The 20,192-nt window shown below is 36.9% G+C and overlaps 1 protein-coding gene across 9 annotated transcripts in view; it reads right to left on the reverse strand.

Moving 5' to 3' along the window:
- The window catches only part of LOC105210784 (cGMP-dependent protein kinase, isozyme 2 forms cD4/T1/T3A/T3B), a 133,420-nt gene that overhangs the window by 15,924 nt on the left and 97,304 nt on the right, over positions 1 to 20,192 (reverse strand). For 7 of the 9 annotated variants that reach the window (XM_054226865.1, XM_054226864.1, XM_029039389.2 and 4 more), the window contains one exon: positions 348 to 567. In XM_054226865.1, coding sequence (XP_054082840.1) covers positions 348 to 567 — 220 coding nt within the window. Of the gene's footprint in view, positions 1 to 347; positions 568 to 4,965; positions 6,751 to 20,192 lie in introns of all 9 variants that reach the window. The other 2 variants (XM_054226867.1, XM_011181927.3) reach the window with 1 other exon arrangement.

Consider the following 20,192-nt stretch of genomic DNA (forward strand, 5'->3'; position numbering starts at 1 on the left):
GATGTAGAGTTGAGCAGACATACACATTTATATGCATATAGAAGACTATATGAAAATTTTAGCTTCGAAATGAATAATTTTGATTTAGTAGAGGCATTGAAGAATGGAAGCATATGAGGTCATGCAAAATTAATTATTGGTTTGAGTTCCTTATACTCGAAAGCTGAGAGAAGTTTAAAGCTTGGTGCTTGTTCTTCATCGAAATAAGAAATATGAATGCATGTCAATCTCCATTTCCTTTTTTCATTTTTAATTTTTTTGTCATTTCAAAAATTGCAAGAAATGCCTTAAAAAGCACAGTTAATTTTAAAATAAAAACAAAAAGTAAGTATTTTTTTGTCACTCACCTCTTGAGAAAATCGGTATATTGCGCCTGCCGTATGAGGCCAGTACGCATCATTATCGTTTGGAAGCATTGCCGTTCGATGGCCCATAATTTACATTCCGTTATAGCGGTTATGGTCGCTGTACGCTGGCAGTTATATAATATGGCCAATTCACCCAACACTTTGGCGCCGGACAGTGTCGAAAGGTATTTACCCTCACGTGACACCTCAACACGACCCTCTGCAAATAAAGAAACGGTATTTCAGTTAATAAAATGTCACAAAAAATACAAAAACAAAATGTACAAAAAGGAGATAATGGAAATATAAAAAATAACAGTAAACATTTTGCTTCAAAGCAAAGGTGCGGCGTGATTTCAACGTTTACATGAATTTAACGGTAAAAAAAAGTATGGAAACAAATATATGATACATACCGTTGCAGCCAGTATATAAAGATGTTTGGAAAGGATATACAACTAGATATATATTCAAGATATTTGTATATTGATTTTAATAAAATATAATATATATTAAAAAATACCATTCACCATTGAAGACCCTAAGAAAGACCCAAAGAAAAAAATAAAACAATCTTAAATATTTCTTCTAAATACGTACTAGTGGCTACCCATGTAATGGTATGCTCAAGAAGAAGAGAAAATGGAAACCCAGTCCAGCCACTTATTTATAAAGGTATAGGGTATCCCATAAGATATTTTTCAAAAGTAACCATACTTTTTACTTAAATGATCCTTTTGAAACAGTTCGCGGATTTTTGGTAAAAACGCTATTTCTTACGTTATGAGTGTCGGTTAAAAAACTCAAAGATTTAAAATTTCTCTTGATTTCTTAAAAATAACAATCACATCTATAACTACTGGATGATTCCCTACAACAATCGGGACTACGTAATCGGAACTGGTTCGGATTTATAACAAACCAGGGATGGAAACGGTCAGCAGACTCATCCGCCACTATTTGAACAATGTTTTAAGGGGTTAGAGGGAGTCAGGATTTTTTCAAAATATTTTTTTTTTTTGCATTTCCGTTAAGAGTTAAATCTTAAAAATATTTTCTGAAAATTTGAAGTTGATCCGATAATTACTTTTCGAGTTATTCGACAAATAACAAAGAGCGCTCAGGTACTCCAACACACTAATGTTAAACTTCAAATGCGTTTATCTCAAAACTATGTTTTTTGAACTGGTGACAACTGTAACTCCATAACCGCTCAGTAGATTTTAATGAAATTCATACAGCTTTTAGAATACATAATAAAATAAGGCCTGATCCGAAAGATTTCTTTTCTCTCAAAAATTTCGATTTTTTAAGATCAAATTCCTGAGGCCGCCATTTTGTTAAAAAAACTTCGGATCAGGCCCAGGATTATCTGTTTATAAAACTAATTTTTTTTATCTGATTGGTTTTATATTTATGAATCTCCAAGGCCTTATGATTGTCACCGCAAGGACCTTTTCTTGAAACTGGGTCAACACAGACAGCTATAACTTTGGAAATTATAAATATTTTTTTTTTAAATATTCGTGACTTTAAGTCAAAACATTGTATAATAATGTCATATTATTACTTTTGTGAAAAAACATGATTTAATAGCAAAAAAATTACTGAAAATTGTAATTTTTTCGTGTCTCTGACTACCCCTAACCCCTTAAGCTGCTAGAACAATAACAGTAACGAAGGCACCCCCTGAGAAGGAAGGATAAATTGGGAGATAAATATATGAATATCTTGATACGTATCTATATACATTAGGTTCAGGTCTGAATCCAATAATAATACCAAAATTACGCTGGGAACGGTGTAATATCAGAAATATGTGCGACTTGAAGATCTTCTACAAACTTAAATGTAAATTAAATAGAGTTAAAAAGCCGGAATATATTAAAAAAACCGGCTGCAATCTGTTAGCATCGGTTAAGTATTTGAATGTGCGGCTTCCGGTTAGTGAATAGTGAGTCAAAGCTCCGAGTGTATATGTATATTTCCGACTAATCTTTATTGCAATTCAACAGTCTCTCAGGGCAGCTCTAAACTTTTCGGAGCTTCCATTCAGGAGCGTTAAAATTCAGCTGGTTATCACTAATGGAAAGTCAAGACTAGGACTATAACAAATAACCACAGAGAACCGGATCGTCAAGCTGACAATTTTTTTTTTTGAAATTAAAAGTATACACTTTCCTGTTCAATTACAAAATAGAAGTCATAAAAATATTTTCCGCTCAACTACAACATAAAAAGTCTTGGTCCACTACAACCAGTCCACATTTATAGCTGTTTATGCACAATGCACCAGATAATTGCTGTTCAATTCAAATTGAGTAATATGACTTAATGTTTGGCAAGGCAATGAAGTAATCCACAATAACGAGTCAACGAAGGAAATATTGCAAAATGAAACTGAAATTAAAACAAGCTAACAAGCGCAGCTCTAAGCGACATTTTAAAACGACATAAACACACACACATAAAGGTGGGGTATATACATATAAAAGTGGGAGATTTGCAAAAGCGCCTGCCGCCAAAAAGTTGAGTCAACATGCCACACAATATCAATAAAAACAAAAAAAAAAGTCGAAAAGCAACAAAAACACCAACCGGTCCAAATGTCAATTACAAGCCCAACCTAGCGACGAGGCAAGGCATACGGCAACTGCAGTTAGACACTGCGACACGGCGACCAGCCATTGTCAATTTGGCAGGAGCTGCTGGGTGTGGGACCATGTGTTGCGCATGCGTATACTTTGCATGTATCTGTGTGTTTGTGTGTGGGGTCTCGAGAGTTTAAACTCGTCTGCGTATGGCATAACTTTGAAATCGTATTAAAGTTCGATTTGTTTGGTCGCCAAATGAACATGAAATGAAACAAGTAATCTCAAATGAAAATACGAGTAAATGCAAAAACAACAACAACAGCAATAGCAATGAGCAATAATAAAAAGAATAAGAAATCGCATGCAGCAATCGCCTAAAGTGGCAAGAAAACCCCGATTCCGGTTTCACTTTCAAAAAATGCAAAGCAGTGTCTCAGTCTCATTGCTAAAGCCGTTAGCTGGCGAACCGGTCCGTTTAAATGTCTACCAGTCTTGTGCTTAGTCTTTTGTATTTGTTAATTTTTTTATTTTATTGTTTTAGTCTTAGGTGCAGCACTAAGCTTGGCTTAAAGCAAGCTGCTAAAGGCTCTGACTGTGCTGTGCTAGAAGTTTTGTTGCGCTTGATTCGTATACAGAGACAAATGAAATATTAAAATTTTAATGTCTTTTTTTCGCGTTCTCATTGTATAATTTGCTGGAGTTGTTGTTGTTGGTTTTTTACTTTCTTGTCTCTTCGGCCGGTTAGAGCGGTTTTTCGTGTGGCTGGTTGGCCGGTCAGCGTTGGATTGTGGTTCAGGGTTTGTTGTTAGTATCGAAATGGAAATGACATCATTGTGTTATTGCTTTTTTTTCGCTTTTCGGCTTTGCTTGTGGGTGCGGTGCGGTGTGCGGGTTGTTAGATTACTCAGTTAAATGAAGATTTATGGAAATGATTAAAGTGATATGCATTTGAAAAGAAAGTTTGTGGTGAATAATGAAGGTAAGAATTTCCGAAAAACAAGATTTAAGCAGAGACAAAATTAAGCATTAGATGACAAATTTTCAGAAGTGCTTATGGTAGGGTGATCCTTAATAAAATAAAATGTGCGATTTTTTCAGTTCCAATCTTTCAAAAGTGTAATAACACACTTAAATATACAACATATGGAAATTAGAGTCTCTTGAAGACATTTAAGGCGTGTTCACAGGCGTCACAATTTATGTTATTTAAAAGAAGTAATTAAAAATAATTTTCAATATTCAAGCGAGATATTACATTTAAGAGTTGTGAGGCTTATTGAGAACAGTGAAAGTCATCTGAATTTCGAACCCCAAACGAGTCTATTCGATCAAAAATTTGTAAAAAAAAATATCGTCTAATTTGTTTCGAAATATTTTTTTTTTTTATATTTTTCATTTAAGTACCACCCTAATACGTATATAGTCGTCCAAATTCAACTTTAAATTGTCTAAATTTGTCACTTTTTTGGAATGCGTGCGAGCTTAATACAGTACTAGGCGAAGCTTTCTGCTACTTTTACTTTGCATAAATCTTATTATATGTTTTATAGCCACTGCGGGTCACGCATTAACCTACTTTTTGATAATGTTTACATATGCTAAGTCTTGTTGCCAATTTGTATTGTTTAGATACCCTAAAGAATGGCTAGAATATCTAAGTGTGACCCAAAAATAGAGCTTTGTTCATAATAAATGAGAGAGAATGAATAAGAGCTTTAGAAAAGGGTTAGAAAATCTGCAATGAAATTAAAGACCGTTAAATAGAGTATTGTATATAGTATTGAGGATAAAGAAATTTAAATCAAATTAAAAATAGGCTGTCAAGCAATAGACATAGTGGTTTAGTGGGTCAAACTGTAAGAACACTATTTCTAATAGAACCAGAAATCTTGCGGAAGTAAAGTAACGTCCACGACGAACTGATGATCCCCCTTTCTCATTGTCTCGATTATTTCCCAAACACTTTTCTCTTTTCATTCGTATTTAAATTTCAATCAAAATAAGTTGTGTTTCACAAATCTTACCATCTCTGGGGATCTCTTCGATCTCCGGCTGTGGCCCACTAACGCTGGGATCGCGCAAATTACCAGTGCGTCGTTTGCGCGCATAAGTATGCACCGGGACGAGCAAGCGCGGACGTGGAATGCTGAATTGATCGTCGGAACACTGCGAAGTGCTGTTCGTAGACGAAGCGCTACCACGTTGCTTCTGCTGATGGCTAACACCCAACGTCATGCCAGTTAGGGCGTCTATTAAACTGTCGGTGCTGCGCGGCCTCGAGGTTTTACTCACAATCGGTTGTTCTGCAATATCCGCAGCGACGTCGTCGATGGGCACATCAACGGTGACGAGGACGGGTGAGTGTTTTTGTGTTGAATTATTAAATGTATTTGTGCCATTTGGTAGCTGGGGCGCGATGCGCCGCGGTGGCGGTTTTGGTGGCGTGCGACGGCGCGCTGTCAATGTTTGCTTCGCCGATTTGAGCGCGACGTCTTCGGCGACGGGTAGACGCATGGACTTTGCGCGTGTTATTGTCGCCACACGCGGTTTGGGTTTTGGCACTTCATCGCCGTCGCTGCCATTCAGCTTGCTATCACAGTTGTTGGGCGGTGCGGGCAGTAGTGGGGTACGTTGACGTTGCGGTTGTGTGGATATAACGGTTGGCAGTGGTGGTGGTGCTGTTGTGGGTGCAGCTGGCGCAGCGCTCATTGTGTTATGCGACGCTAGCGTAGTGCTTGATTTGGATTTTTTCATGCCTTGTTCCATCTTCCAAATGCGACGCAGATCTTTAATATCCAGCGTCGAGGATGATGAAGTTGAGGAGGACGGTGATGCGGTTGAGGACGGCGATGAGGACGGGGAAGACTGCAACATCTTACTGGGCGCATACAGCATTGTCTGTGAGCGTTTCAGCTGCAGCGCTGGCGGTTGCGCCGAGATCTGTTGACGCGGCCGTTGTTGGCGCTCCACTGTGGGATCAATAACGTAGTGATTTTGTTGTTGTTGCGTCTCCTTGGCGGATTTACGTTTGTCCGGCTCGTCATTGAACACGTGTGTATCCCACTCGCCATGCTGCGGCTGTGGCTTGCGGCGCAACGTTGACGGTTTATAGCCATTCAAATCTTTGATTTGCTTCACGATACGTCCGTCGCGACTCTGCTTATCCAAGGCGCTGATCTGTTCCAGGCTCATTTGGTACTTGCAGAGCGTGGAAATGCCATCGACGAGGTAACTGCCGCCCGTGTGTGGGTGGCGCGCAGCTGCAAATGCAGCGCTGTTCTTGCTATTGTTGCTCTTGTTGGTGGTGGCGTCATTCGTTTCGTCACTGTTGGATGATATGCGTTGCGATGCTGGAGGATCGCTGCGCGTATTGAAGCTTTCGTGCGCCTGCAGCCAATTGGCCTCGTACAACACACCCATCGCATTGTGACCGTCCAGTGAAAGGCTGGCGTCGACCGCCTTGCCGGGATAGCGTTTGATTTTCATGCTCGTGCGCCAAGCCTACGTACGAGTGATCGCTGAATTGCTTGTTGTGTTTGCACTTGTTGTATTTTTTTACACTTTTTTTTCAATAAAATCTTTTATATTTCACTTACGCGCTTGTGTGTGTTTCTCTTTAAATGCACTTTTTTTCTTCGCTTTTCGATTTCTTGCGATTACGACAGTCTACGAGAACACGTATTGAGTATTATTTTTATGTGTAAACATATTTATGCATATTAATTTCTGTTCCAGCTCACTGCTCGGTTGCAGTTTAGTTGGTTGCGCATTCGCGCATAACGGTATGTATGCAATTTATAGCCAGTTGCCTGTAGAGCACATATGCATAATAAATTACACAAAAAAGCACTTTTAACAACAAAAAAAAAATAACATATGGACAATAGCGATTTGCACGTCACACTTAACACGTGACGCGCCAGTGGCTGGCTTGGATCGAGTACGTAATCGATATGTGTGTCTTCATAGATATACATATACATATGTATGTATGTGTAGACACTGGCGAAAAGTATTCGATAAGCGACGCGCCTCTATATAAATTTCAACAGAGATGATATCAAAAAACCAAAAAAAAAATCAATAATCGCACGAATGCCTTTGACAACACATTTCTGTTATTTCAATATTCCAACAAACATAACTGTATATTCATTAAATTTTTTCGAAGGTAGTATTGTGAGACTTCAAGTCTAAAATTATCGATGACATCCATTAAATATACTCCAGGTCCGAATAAAGTAAAAACGAAAGAAATGTTTTGTGAGCAAATACGAGCAAATACGTCATATTTCTTATTAACTTCTGGATATGCAAAGCTATTCGAAGAATAGGCTCTGGAACCTCAGTCAGGCTCTGCTAATTCCAAAATAATTTCTGGTCTACTGACAGGCTTTTCTATAAATTATATGCATATAAGCAAAAACCAGTATACCCTCATCTAAAATCTGAAGATCGATGGCAAGATGATCTTGTGGGCGAGATTAGTTGTTTTTTGGTGTACATGATAATATTTTTACTCATTTACTATTAGAACATTCTTCGAATAATCTTACAAACGCCATTAATCAATATAAAGATCAATCTAGATTTGTTAAACTGATAATAGATGACAGAAAGCAAGCAATATGAATAACCGACCATTCCACATCTAAGTGCGGGTCTATGTAACTGGAACGAACCCGAACTTTTATCTTACCAAGAACTGCCAACTCGCCTGCATTTCTCAAAACTATTTGGAGAACGTTTTTTGACTCTAAAACAACAACAAAAACAAACGTCCGTCGATGATTCAAAAGGAAGGTAGCTCTCAAAGTACGGAAGTTTGAAAGCGAAATTGATTAGAACTTTGAGAATTCTCAAAGAATAATCAATCATATCACACAAGAGATCGCGTCCTTATATTGGATAAATTAAAATTTTAATTTTCACCAACACCAAAAAAGCAAAACTAGAGCGATACCTGACATACGTATATACTTAAATCAGCTGAATCTGAACTAAGGCTTTCTACTTCTTCTATTAAACACAGTGAATAAAATTGAAGTTGATCATCATTCCCGTCCTACTTTATGGTGCAGAAGCGTGGACGGTGTCAACATCCGATGAGACGGCACTAGGAGTTTTCGAGAGAAAGGTTTTGCGGAAGATTTATGGTCCCTTAAACATTGGCAACGGCGAATACCGCAGAAGATGGAATGATGAGCTGTGTGTGTTGTTCGACGACATAGACATAGTCCAGCGAATAAAAAGACAGGAGTATCGCTGGCTGGGTCATGTTGTTCGAATGGACGAAAGTGCCCCAGCTCTGAAAGTTTTCGATGCAGTACCCGCTGGTGGAAGCCGAGGAGGAGGGAAACCTCCACTCCGATGGAAGGACCAGGTGGAGAAGGACCTGTCTTCACTTGGTATTACCAATTGGCGCCAAACTGCCAAAAGGAGAGAGCAGTGCCGCGCTCTTGTGGACTCGGCAATAACCGCGTAAGCGGTCTACGTCCATCAAGAAGAAGAGGAAAATTTAAGAGGTTATGTAAAGTTAAATATTATTCGTGTTTGAATTGAAATTCCTTACATTTTCGTCGTTTCAAATTCAAATGCCTAAAAATTGATTTTTTGGGCTACAAAGTGGACAACTTCGTTGGGCGGTCCTCAAAAAAGTGACATTTAAAGATATTGCTTGATATTTATTTTACTATTGATTATGCTTTAGATTACTCTAGTGATATTTTTTTCAATAAGCGTATGGGCTAAACACGTCCATAATGTTTCAAAATTAATAATTATTTATAAAAAACCGGTATTTTCCCAAAATATAGAACTGAGACTCTCGGGTATCTAGGCTAATTTTAAATATTTTTTTTTTATCTACACATTCGATCTAAATCTGTCTTCATAACAATTATTGATAATACAGAAAGTGTATTATTTCACAAAAAATATGAAATTTTAATAATAAAACATCATAACGTTATTAAAGAGCTTAATCACTCGCGAAACTTTCAAACTTCCGCAGCGTGAAAACTTAATTATGATTTAATTACCACATATGTGTACTCTTTAAACCAAAAATAAAATATTTTTCACGGTTGCAACCTTCCTGTCACAAACACACACATGCGCAGTTGTACACGCATGATTACATTAAGACTTGTGTGTGCGCAAGCGCAATTTCACTGCCGCATTCAGATGAGTAATAAACAAACATTTTAACTTGTAAGCACACCACACACACACACACACATACACACACACACACACACACATACACAGAGAAAGAGATGTTGGGCATGCGCGTACCACCTTTTCTTTGCGCAATGCACACGGCATATTTACAATAGTTGTAATGAAATTTTGCACTTGGACTGACTGACTGACCAAATGGGTGTGATAACTGGACAGCCCACTATTTACGCTGACCATTAACAGCATGTATGTGTGTACTCAGGAGACGTGACAACGCGTACAAAATACGAGCGAGTGGCCATTCATAGCCCGGCGGTTCACATTCACATGTAGATATGTATGTAGTACATATTTATATAGTAAATCAAAGCGCACGACATGCAATTATGGCAATCGGTTTATTTATTTTTCAGCTGGTTGTTGTTGTTGTTGCTGTTCAACGTAATTCACTCTTTACAGGGTGCCTTTGTTTGGCAATTGTCAACGACGCGTTTGCGTTTCTGGTAGCGACGGTTTCGCTTTTCTCCCGCTTTTATTTGGTTAATGCGCGTGTTTTCACTTTTTTCTCTTGTTGTTGCTTTTTGTTGTTTGATTATGTGTTGCTGCTCGTCAACATAACAGTGACAACAAAGTAAGTAGTAGTAAATAAATACAATACAATTTATGGCATTTTAGAAAATGCTTTGTTGCCACATCTGCCAGATACAAGTGCTACAGTTTTTTTTTTTTAATTTGTACAAGCAAATAACAATAACAACAATAACAATATTATGTATGTACTTGCTTGTATTGTAGATACAATCTCTTGTTTGAATGATAAAAATCGCCGACACCAACACTTATCAAGGTTATGGAGCGCGAGAATTTCGTGCAAGACAACAAATGTTCATACACACATGTCTACATGTTATATAATTATATATCTGTATGTAAGCATAATTATATATATAGCAGCATGTAAGTAAATACTAACTGTTTACGCACAACACTATTATATTTCAATTTTAATTTTTCTCAATTCTTGCTGCCTTAGTTTACTTGTTAAATAACACGTAACAACCTTCAGCTGACAGGTGAATGACAGCTGTCAATGTCATATTTGCCAACTTCTTTCTTTGGTTGGTTGGTAACAAAGTTCAAAAGCACAAATCAAATTTTGATTGAATAATTCTCTCATGCAAAGATTTGCAAAAAAATGAAACAGATTATTTTGCGCAAAGTACTTTTGCTAGCTTTAATTGCTTGTGAGCAACGCTGACAGATATGAAAGAAGTAACTGAGCACTGCTGTCAGCTGTCAGCATTAACACCCTTCTTATCTGAGACAGTTAATAAATTAAATGATTATGTTGATTTAAGTTTAAATTTAGAGAAATGTGTGTATGATAGAAGGTAGAGATTGCTGAGCTTAACTAAAAATATAACCTACTGTTTCTAGCTTAGAACACTTCTATACGCTGATGACAACAAAACAGCTAATGTTGACAGACTCGTGAGAGATACTTCTGTGTTCTCCAATATTAGCTTATTATGTTTTTCGTTGACTTTAAGTTGCATCACCAAATCTTTTAACAAGGACTTACTTAGCACATTTTTAGTTCTGAGTAGATAGGTGAAGATTCAACTGATTATTATACTTCTATTAAAATTATTTTTCATATTGGTCTACAACTTTGCTTCCGCCGTTTTCCAATAGATGTCTTTAGAGTCAGGCACTGGTCGATTAAATCGTCTTATATCGATCTTGGACATTTGTGCCAACATTAACCCAAAAAAATATTTATAGAGATCTGTTTGCATCCCAAACTTATTCTCAACTGAAAAAATGTCACTTTGTGAGCCGAATTCTCGAGATTTGCACGAAATACGCATGCTGCCAGAAAGATGGTCAAAAGTTTTAACTAGCGACGGTCAATATTTTGAATTACATTTTTGTAATCGTTTTTATACAAAAAAGCCTTAAATTTACAAAAAAAAAAAACGGTGAAAAACGTACTTCAGGGTCTCGGCGGTGTGTCTTGTAGGACTAATTGCAATGGCTCTCACTAATAAGCGTAGATCTATGCATTTAAATATGTTGGGGCCTATGATAACATTGAAACCATATTTTAAAAGGAGCTTCATCATTTCTGGATTTTAAAAACTTCAAATAAAAGAAACATTCATCTAGTCCTATTCTTCTAACATGATTTTTTCAGAATTGACCTTTAAGATCTTGAATATAGGACACTCAAGTTATATTTGTGGATCGAATCTTACGAATAGGGCTTCAAACCTGCGAACATTCAGCGAGATGACATCATAAATATGAAGAGAAGCAGTACACAACAAAGGTAGAAGAACACGTTCTATATAAAGGGTGATTTTTTAAGAGCTTGATAACTTTTTTTAAAAAAAAAACGCATAAAATTTGCAAAATCTCATCGGTTCTTTATTTGAAACGTTAGATTGGTTCATGACATTTACTTTTTGAAGATAATTTCATTTAAATGTTGACCGCGGCTGCGTCTTAGGTGGTCCATTCGGAAAGTCCAATTTTGGGCAACTTTTTCGAGCATTTCGGCCGGAATAGCCCGAATTTCTTCGGAAATGTTGTCTTCCAAAGCTGGAATAGTTGCTGGCTTATTTCTGTAGACTTTAGACTTGACGTAGCCCCACAAAAAATAGTCTAAAGGCGTTAAATCGCATGATCTTGGTGGCCAACTTACGGGTCCATTTCTTGAGATGAATTGTTCTCCGAAGTTTTCCCTCAAAATGGCCATAGAATCGCGAGCTGTGTGGCATGTAGCGCCATCTTGTTGAAACCACATGTCAACCAAGTTCAGTTCTTCCATTTTTGGCAACAAAAAGTTTGTTAGCATCGAACGATAGCGATCGCCATTCACCGTAACGTTGCGTCCAACAGCATCTTTGAAAAAATACGGTCCAATGATTCCACCAGCGTACAAACCACACCAAACAGTGCATTTTTCGGGATGCATGGGCAGTTCTTGAACGGCTTCTGGTTGCTCTTCACCCCAAATGCGGCAATTTTGCTTATTTACGTAGCCATTCAACCAGAAATGAGCCTCATCGCTGAACAAAATTTGTCGATAAAAAAGCGGAAGAGCGAACACTGATTTTGGTAATAAAATTCAATGATTTGCAAGCGTTGCTCGTTAGTAAGTCTATTCATGATGAAATGTCAAAGCATACTGAGCATCTTTCTCTTTGACACCATGTCTGAAATCCCACGTGATCTGTCAAATACTAATGCATGAAAATCCTAACCTCAAAAAAATCACCCGTTATTTATATAATTCGATAACTTGTGAAAAATGGTAGACATCTATGAAAATTAATCTCAATTGGTTTTGCGACAATTTCGTGCAAAAAGCCTATATAAAATCAAATATTTACATTAACCTAAAAAAAAACTCGACTATTTCACAATTCTGCACAAAAAAATTACAAAAACCACCCCTTTTAAAGAATGTTAGGTTATGTTGGAAAGACAACCTTTCCCATTGCAGTTTAGCTTTGGTGCATTTATTGCTCAACTCGTATGCGAATGTCATTAGTGTCATGGTCATTAATTTGTATTCGGAAATGAAAAGTGCGAGTAACGCCGTCTACCCATACTCTCTTATGTATGCAAACAAGTATGCAGTTACGGTTAGGTCATAAAATGCACGAGTATAAAAATAAAATGAAATGAAATGAAATGTGTATTTACATACAAATAAACTGGCTGCATGACTTCTTTAACATTACCATTAACATTAACAAGTTTGTTGAATTTGCAAGTAAACTCACTGACACTATAAAATTAGCATACCCGCTTAAATATTTATGTACGTGTGAAGTGTGTGTGTTTGTTGGTAATTACAGTACAAGAAAAAGTTGAACAACTACTTTGATGTTATTATGTGGCACTTATATTGCAATATGCATTTGAAATGGATAATTAAATTGTAGAGTAAATATTAGTTATGAATAATTTCTATATTTATGTAATTATTGAAGTTAACCGATGGAGGAATTCATAGACAAAAAATGGAATAGAAATTCATAAGCTTTTTCAGCACAGGATTATACTCGACTCGACTTTTGTCATTGATTTTCAATTTAGAATTTTCTTCGCCTCACACGTTGTTTGCTCTATTTTTAGGTATCAAACTTCCAGCACTAGAAACTGACTAATATAATTTGTACAACGACTTCAGATTGCATTCCTTATATCAAGCTTTCTAGCCGATTTTGTATTCAGCTATCCTTTCCTTGAGCTAAATAAATGCTGAAACCAGATGGTCTAACTCAGCCCATGGGTTTCGTGGGTCCAAAAAATCGATTTATATTTCTTATTAATTTCTACAACACCTCAAGAATATTATCAGAAATTTTCAAGTCGATACGAATAATAGTTTCGGAGATACCGCGTTTGGAAGGTGTGCGCGCCAAGGTCAGGTATTATTGTTACTCAAAACTTTAAAAGTGTTTTTCTCGGAACCGTGTTTTCAAAGTCGGTTGTCAAAAACTCGAAAACTACTCAACCGATCTTGATGAAATTTTGCACAGGTGTTCGAGATACAATTTAATCGTGTTTGAACGAAGGATTTTTTTCAATAAAAAAAAAAATGTCAGGCAAATTTTACCGAAATTTTTATGTTTTTTTTTGGAAAAATGTGTCAAAATTCCAATTTTTAATTTTTCTGTCTTGAATAATAAAGGTTTACAGAAAATATTTTTCGACGGATAATTCAATATTTTTTATAACAGAATAAAATTAGCTAAATTCTGGTTTAAAAAAAAGATCCAGAAATAGGTTCAAAATCGACCAAACTAAAAATCAACTAAACAATTGCATAGAGACAAAAAGAAACGCAGAAAACTATACAATTTTTTCATTAATTATTTCTAATCAAATATGAACAATTTTCAAATGAAAAAGTGAAAGGAAGATATCATCAGCAAATTAGGCTTTTCTTTTACTACACTGTTACTGCTTAATAAAGCAATTCTACGAACGAAATTGAAAACTAAACAAAAAAAAAATTCAAATAAATTAAATCAGACTTCTCAAATCAGTGGGCGTACCATAGACCTCTCCAATTTCGCCAAAAATTACTTGAGCAAGCATATAATCATAGTCGTAAATTAGTCAAGGCAGGGATGAACAAACCGAATTATTGAATCAAAAATACCAAGAGCTGGCATACACACATCCAAACATATTATAAGTAAATTTTTGAAATTTGTTTAACAATTCGAAATCATATAACTGCCTAGATAATTATAAGGCAATCAAAACAAAAAACTGCAAATATTTCTAATATTATAAATGAATGAAAGCCGTCAAAGCACGTGTAGCGAACTTACTGCTAGGCAGACTGACTTAAGTTAAACACAAAAAGTGAAAAAATCTTATCAGCACTTGCAGGAAAAAGCAACCATAAATGAGCGTAATTTACTAGGCGGGTAGTAATTAACCTGTTGTGATTGTAGTAAACAAATGTGGAGATTTTGTTTTAGTTTGTTTCCCATAGTGTTACTGATTATATTTATTGATTGATTAAACTAAAAACAAAAGCGAAAACAAAAAAAACTTTGTGTTGTAGTTTTGATTGATTTTCTATGGCTATTCTTCTTCTTAACTGGCGTAGAAACCGCTTACGCGGTTATAGCCGAGTCCACAACAGTGCGCCACGCATCTCTGCTTTTGGCGGTTTGGCGCCAATTGGTAATACCAAGTGAAGACAGGTCCTTCTCCACCTGGTCCTTCCACCGGAGTGGAGGTCTCCCTCTTCCTCGGCTTCCACCAGCGGGTACTGCATCGAAAACTTTCAGAGCTGGGGCACTTTCATCCATTCGAACAACATGACCCAGCCAGCGTAGCCGCTGTCTTTTTATTCGCTGGACTATGTCTATGTCGTCGAACAACACATACAGCTCATCATTCCATCTTCTGCGGTATTTGCCGTTGCCAATGTTTAAGGGACCGTAAATCTTCCGCAAAACCTTTCTCTCGAAAACTCCTAGTGCCGTCTCATCGGATGTTGACACCGTCCACGCTTCTGCACCATAAAGTAGGACGGGAATGATGAGGGACTTGTAGAGTTTAGTTTTTGTTCGTCGAGAGAGGACTTTACTTTTCAATTGCCTACTCAGTCCATAGTAGCACCTGTTGGCAAGAGTGATTCTGCGTTGGATTTCAAGGCTGACATTATTATCGGTGTTAATGTTGGTTCCTAGGTATACGAAATTATCTACAACTTCAAAGTTATGACTGTCAACAGTGACGTGGGAGCCAAGACGCGAATGCGCTGACTGTTTGTTTGATGACAGGAGATATTTCGTCTTGTCCTCGTTCACCACCAGACCCATTCGCTTCGCTTCCTTATCCAGGCGGGAAAAAGCAGAACTAACGGCGCGGGTGTTGTTTCCGATGATATCAATATCATCGGCGTACGCCAGGAGCTGTACACTCTTGTAGAAGATTGTACCCTCTCTATTTAGTTCTGCAGCTCGTATTATTTTTTCCAGCAATAGATTGAAGAAGTCGCACGATAGTGAGTCACCTTGTCTGAAACCTCGTTTGGTATCGAACGGCTCGGAGAGGTCCTTCCCGATCCTGACGGAGCTTTTGGTGTTGCTCAACGTCAACTTACACAGCCGTATTAGTTTTGCGGGGATACCAAATTCAGACATCGCGGCATAAAGGCAGCTCCTTTTCGTGCTGTCGAAAGCAGCTTTAAAGTCGACAAATAGATGGTGTGTGTCGATCCTTTTTTCACGGGTCTTCTCCAAGATTTGGCGCATGGTGAATATCTGGTCAGTTGTTGATTTTCCAGGTCTAAAGCCACACTGATAAGGTCCAATCAGTTTGTTGACGGTGGGCTTTAGTCTTTCACACAGTACGCTCGATAGAACCTTATAAGCGATGTTAAGGAGGCTTATCCCACGATAGTTGGCGCAGATTGTGGGGTCTCCCTTTTTGTGGATTGGGCAGAGTACACTGAGATTCCAATCGTCGGGCATGCTTTCTTCCGACCATATTTCGCAAAGAAGCTGATGCATGCACCTTATCAGCTCTTCGCCGCCGTATTTGAATAGCTCGGCCGGCAATCCATCGGCCCCCGCCGCCTTGTTGTTCTTCAAGCGGGTAATTGCTATTCTAATTTCTTCACGGTCGGGCAATGGAACATCTGTTCCATCGTCGTCGATTGGGGAATCGGGTTCGCCATCTCCTGGTGTTGTACTTTCACTGCCATTCAGCAGGCTGGAGAAGTGTTCCCTCCACAAACACAGTATACTCTGGTCATCAACCACTAGATCACCGCTGGGGGTCCTACAGGAGTGTGCTCCGGTCTTGAAACCTTCAGTTAGTCGCCGGATCTTTTCGTAAAATTTTCGAGCATTACCCCTGTCGGCCAGCTTGTCAAGCTCTTCATACTCACGCATTTCTGCCTCTTTCTTTCTTTTTCTGCAAATGCGTCTCGCTTCCCTCTTCAGCTCTCGGTATCTTTCCCATCCCGCTCGTGTTGCGGTCGATCGCAACATTGCGAGGTAGGCAGTCTGTTTTCTCTCCACTGCGAGACGACAATCCTCATCATACCAGCTGTTTTTTTGGCTTTTCCGAAAGCCAATGGTTTCGGTTGCAGCTGTACGTAAGGAGTTTGATATGCCGTCCCACAGCTCCCTTATACCGAGATGCTGATGAGTGCTCTCAGAGAGCAGGAGTGCAAGTCGAGTAGAAAATCGTTCGGCTGTCGGTTGTGATTGCAGCTTCTCGATGTCGAACCTTCCTGCTATTGATTCCAGAGAATAAACAACAATATCCTAAAATTGTTTGTGCGCTGTGGCATTTTTTTAGACGCATATCTGTCAAATTCACTATAAATAATTTATTAAAATATTGCATACTTGCTGATTAGAATAGTCTTAACTAAGGCTAAGCGCATAGTGAAATGATGAGTGAAGACTAAAAAGGCTTAAAAAATATTTAAGCGAAATTAAACTAGAAATATCGAAGTTGAACCCGAAAACTAAGTTAACAATTTTGTCTGTTACTTTTTTTTAGAAAGAACTGACAATTTCCGACTATAATATACGGAAGATACGGAAGAAATTTTGATAAGAAAAACTTGTCGAATGTCAGATATATGTATGAAGATGTACAAAAAAACACGTGTATATACTATGTATATAATTTCCCATCTTATATATTTACCATTTAATGTGACAACTGTGAAAATTTCACGACAAGTTTCACTACAAGTTAGTTAAAACATTTACTTTGCGACGCTCTTCACGCGCATATACAGTTGAAATGATCGATAAACACTATATATATTATGTATATATGTACATATTTACCTATGCAAAAGGATGTTCGCACTCAACAACCAATAACTAAATAGCAATAATAACAACCAAATTGTGGAGAAAGAAAACCAAATCACAAATAGCAAAAATTGGGAAAAAAGTAAATAAAGCGAAATTTGTTAACAACAATAGGCGATATCTACTAGTAGTGATAATGGTGAAAAAATAGCAAATACTCGAAAAACAGAAGAAATTACAACAACGCAAACGAAGAAACCACTCTGCAAATGAAGCGGGAGGAAATTGTTGGTTCGTCAATAGATGACTGGTTGGTGATAACTCAGTTAGTTGACGGGCTGTCGCATTGTTTGGCCCACAGCGGGAGTTTGTATGTGTATTTATCAAAAGTCATGAGTGAAGACATGCCTGACATGTTTATATGTATGTATTAAAGTATGTTGTATGTTCATTTGTGCCTCGTCTATCTTGCCAATTGGTAAGAAATAATTAGCCATAAATAACAATTTCGATTTTCTATTGGCGGCGTGTGACACTTGGCTAATAGATAAGTGAGCTCGTTTTGTTGCTAATGTGGTTGTTGTTTGTTTTTGGTTTATTGTGCTGTAATGTGCGAAAAGAGTTACGAGTTGCTAAAGAGACAAAATGCATGTATGAACTATGTAACATATGTATGTATGTATATATACCAAAAAATAAAAAATAAATAAAAAAATTTAAACAAAAAATATCAAAAAATTAAAACAAAAAAATTAAAAATAAAAATAAAATTAATAAATATAAAAAAATTAAAAAAAAAATATATACATATAATTAAATAAAGTGATAACTGTAAATTAAGTTTAAAACAGCAACAGCAAAAAATATCTTTTAGGCATGGTACCGAATCGAACGTATTGCCGATATACCATGTAGAGTATTTTGAGACGTACGATCTGATCTAGTTCCAAAATTCTATTCGCTATATTCTATTCGGGATTGAAGATCTGGTCGATCTGATATAATTTCACAGAAGGTCCACGATTACAATAAGATAGGGCTAACATTGTTCGATTTTCTTCGATCAAATTTGGACGAACACCGAATATTATCATTTAGGTATATGGCTTGAAGAGATTAGGGTCCAATTTCACCAATATTCTTCAAAAAATTAGAGATACTACTTATTTTGAAAAATCTAAATTTTTTGCCTTGGTGTTTGGGTTATTAAGTTGTAGTCCAAACCTATTTATTATGTGTCTTTCGTAAGATAATTTTTCACCCCATTTAGGGTTCATGACTTAATCTTTGAAAATTAATCCTCACGAAACTGTATGTTTGAAACTTTTTTTTGGAGAGTTACTGCCTTTTTCATAATTTTAAACAGTATCAGATCAGTAACAGATTAGTGAACAAACTTTATGTCCCAGAAGATATATTGTTTTTATACAAGTGTTTGCATAGTTGGACGGATGGATGGTGAAACGAATAGATAAATTCGATTCTTTGAAAATTCGTTAACCGATTACGTCCATTTAACACATATATTCAGAGCTACATAGTTATTTCTATATCATTCATTTAAAAATTACGTCGGAAATTATAAAAAAAGTAATTATTAGGAACATAATTTGAAATCAATAAAGGAAATAAAAAAAATAAGAAGGAACTCAAAATAAATAGCATTAAAAAATCCGGACTTTAAATGCAAAAACTTGTTAGGTTAAGTTATTGTGCCAACTCATGAAAAGAATTGAAAATGTTAAAAATAGATACAATAGAAACAAGCTAAAAATAAACTAATCTAAAAAAAAAATGTATGCAAACAAAAGTATAATATATTTTATGAGGACTTCCTAGTAATTTGAATTGATATTATGAAACAAGTGTCACTCCCCACATGTTTCTTGGAACTACCGTTGCTCAACATGGGGCGGCGCTATGTTGGATGCTTCATTTAAAAGGCTACGCACGAAGCTTTAAATAAAATATGCAATGCTTAAACAACAACTGATCATTTTTTAGGGTACTTTTCCACACATATTTCGCGTTAGGTAGACAGACGACAAATCATTATTAGAGACAGATACAAACGTACATATGTACATATATAGAGTTTCTTAGTGGTGAATTGTCTCAAAGCAGGCTTGGTGACATAGCAAGCATTTAGGCTTTGTCACGCGTGTGGTTTTGCAAGACACACCAACCAAACAAACAAAATGGCAATAAAAAAGCGAATGTAAAGCATTTAGAGATACAAATAAAAGTAAAACGAAAAAAAATGTTAAACTTTTATTTCACATTTTTATGCACTTTTAAGTAATTTACGTTGACTTTGAGCCGCTTTTTAGTGGCAACACTAAATAATGTTTGTGTTTGCACTGTATAATGTTGGTTTTTCCACAGCCACAGCTGTGGCATTTGACTTGGCAGGCGCGTCGTCGTCGTCGACCATTACAAGCGTTGAATATGCAATAGTCAACGTGTGGTTGTTGTTGTTGTATTTGTATGTGTGTGTGTGGGTAATTTTTTCTTGCATTTTGGTTGCTCAGTCGTTACGCCATTTAGCCATAACCGTGCGGTCCAACAACATCAACAACACCAAAAAATCAACAGCGTACATGACAAATGCCACACAATTATGTATGTGTGTGTGCATATTTACATACAAACAAATATTTATATATATTTGCTTACGTACATTCAATCGCGATCAATCGGCAAATCGTCGACTTTGCTACAGTCTTACATACAAACTTATTTATGTA

The sequence above is a fragment of the Zeugodacus cucurbitae genome, chromosome 3, assembly GCF_028554725.1.
Source record: "Zeugodacus cucurbitae isolate PBARC_wt_2022May chromosome 3, idZeuCucr1.2, whole genome shotgun sequence".
NCBI lineage: Eukaryota > Metazoa > Arthropoda > Insecta > Diptera > Tephritidae > Zeugodacus > Zeugodacus cucurbitae.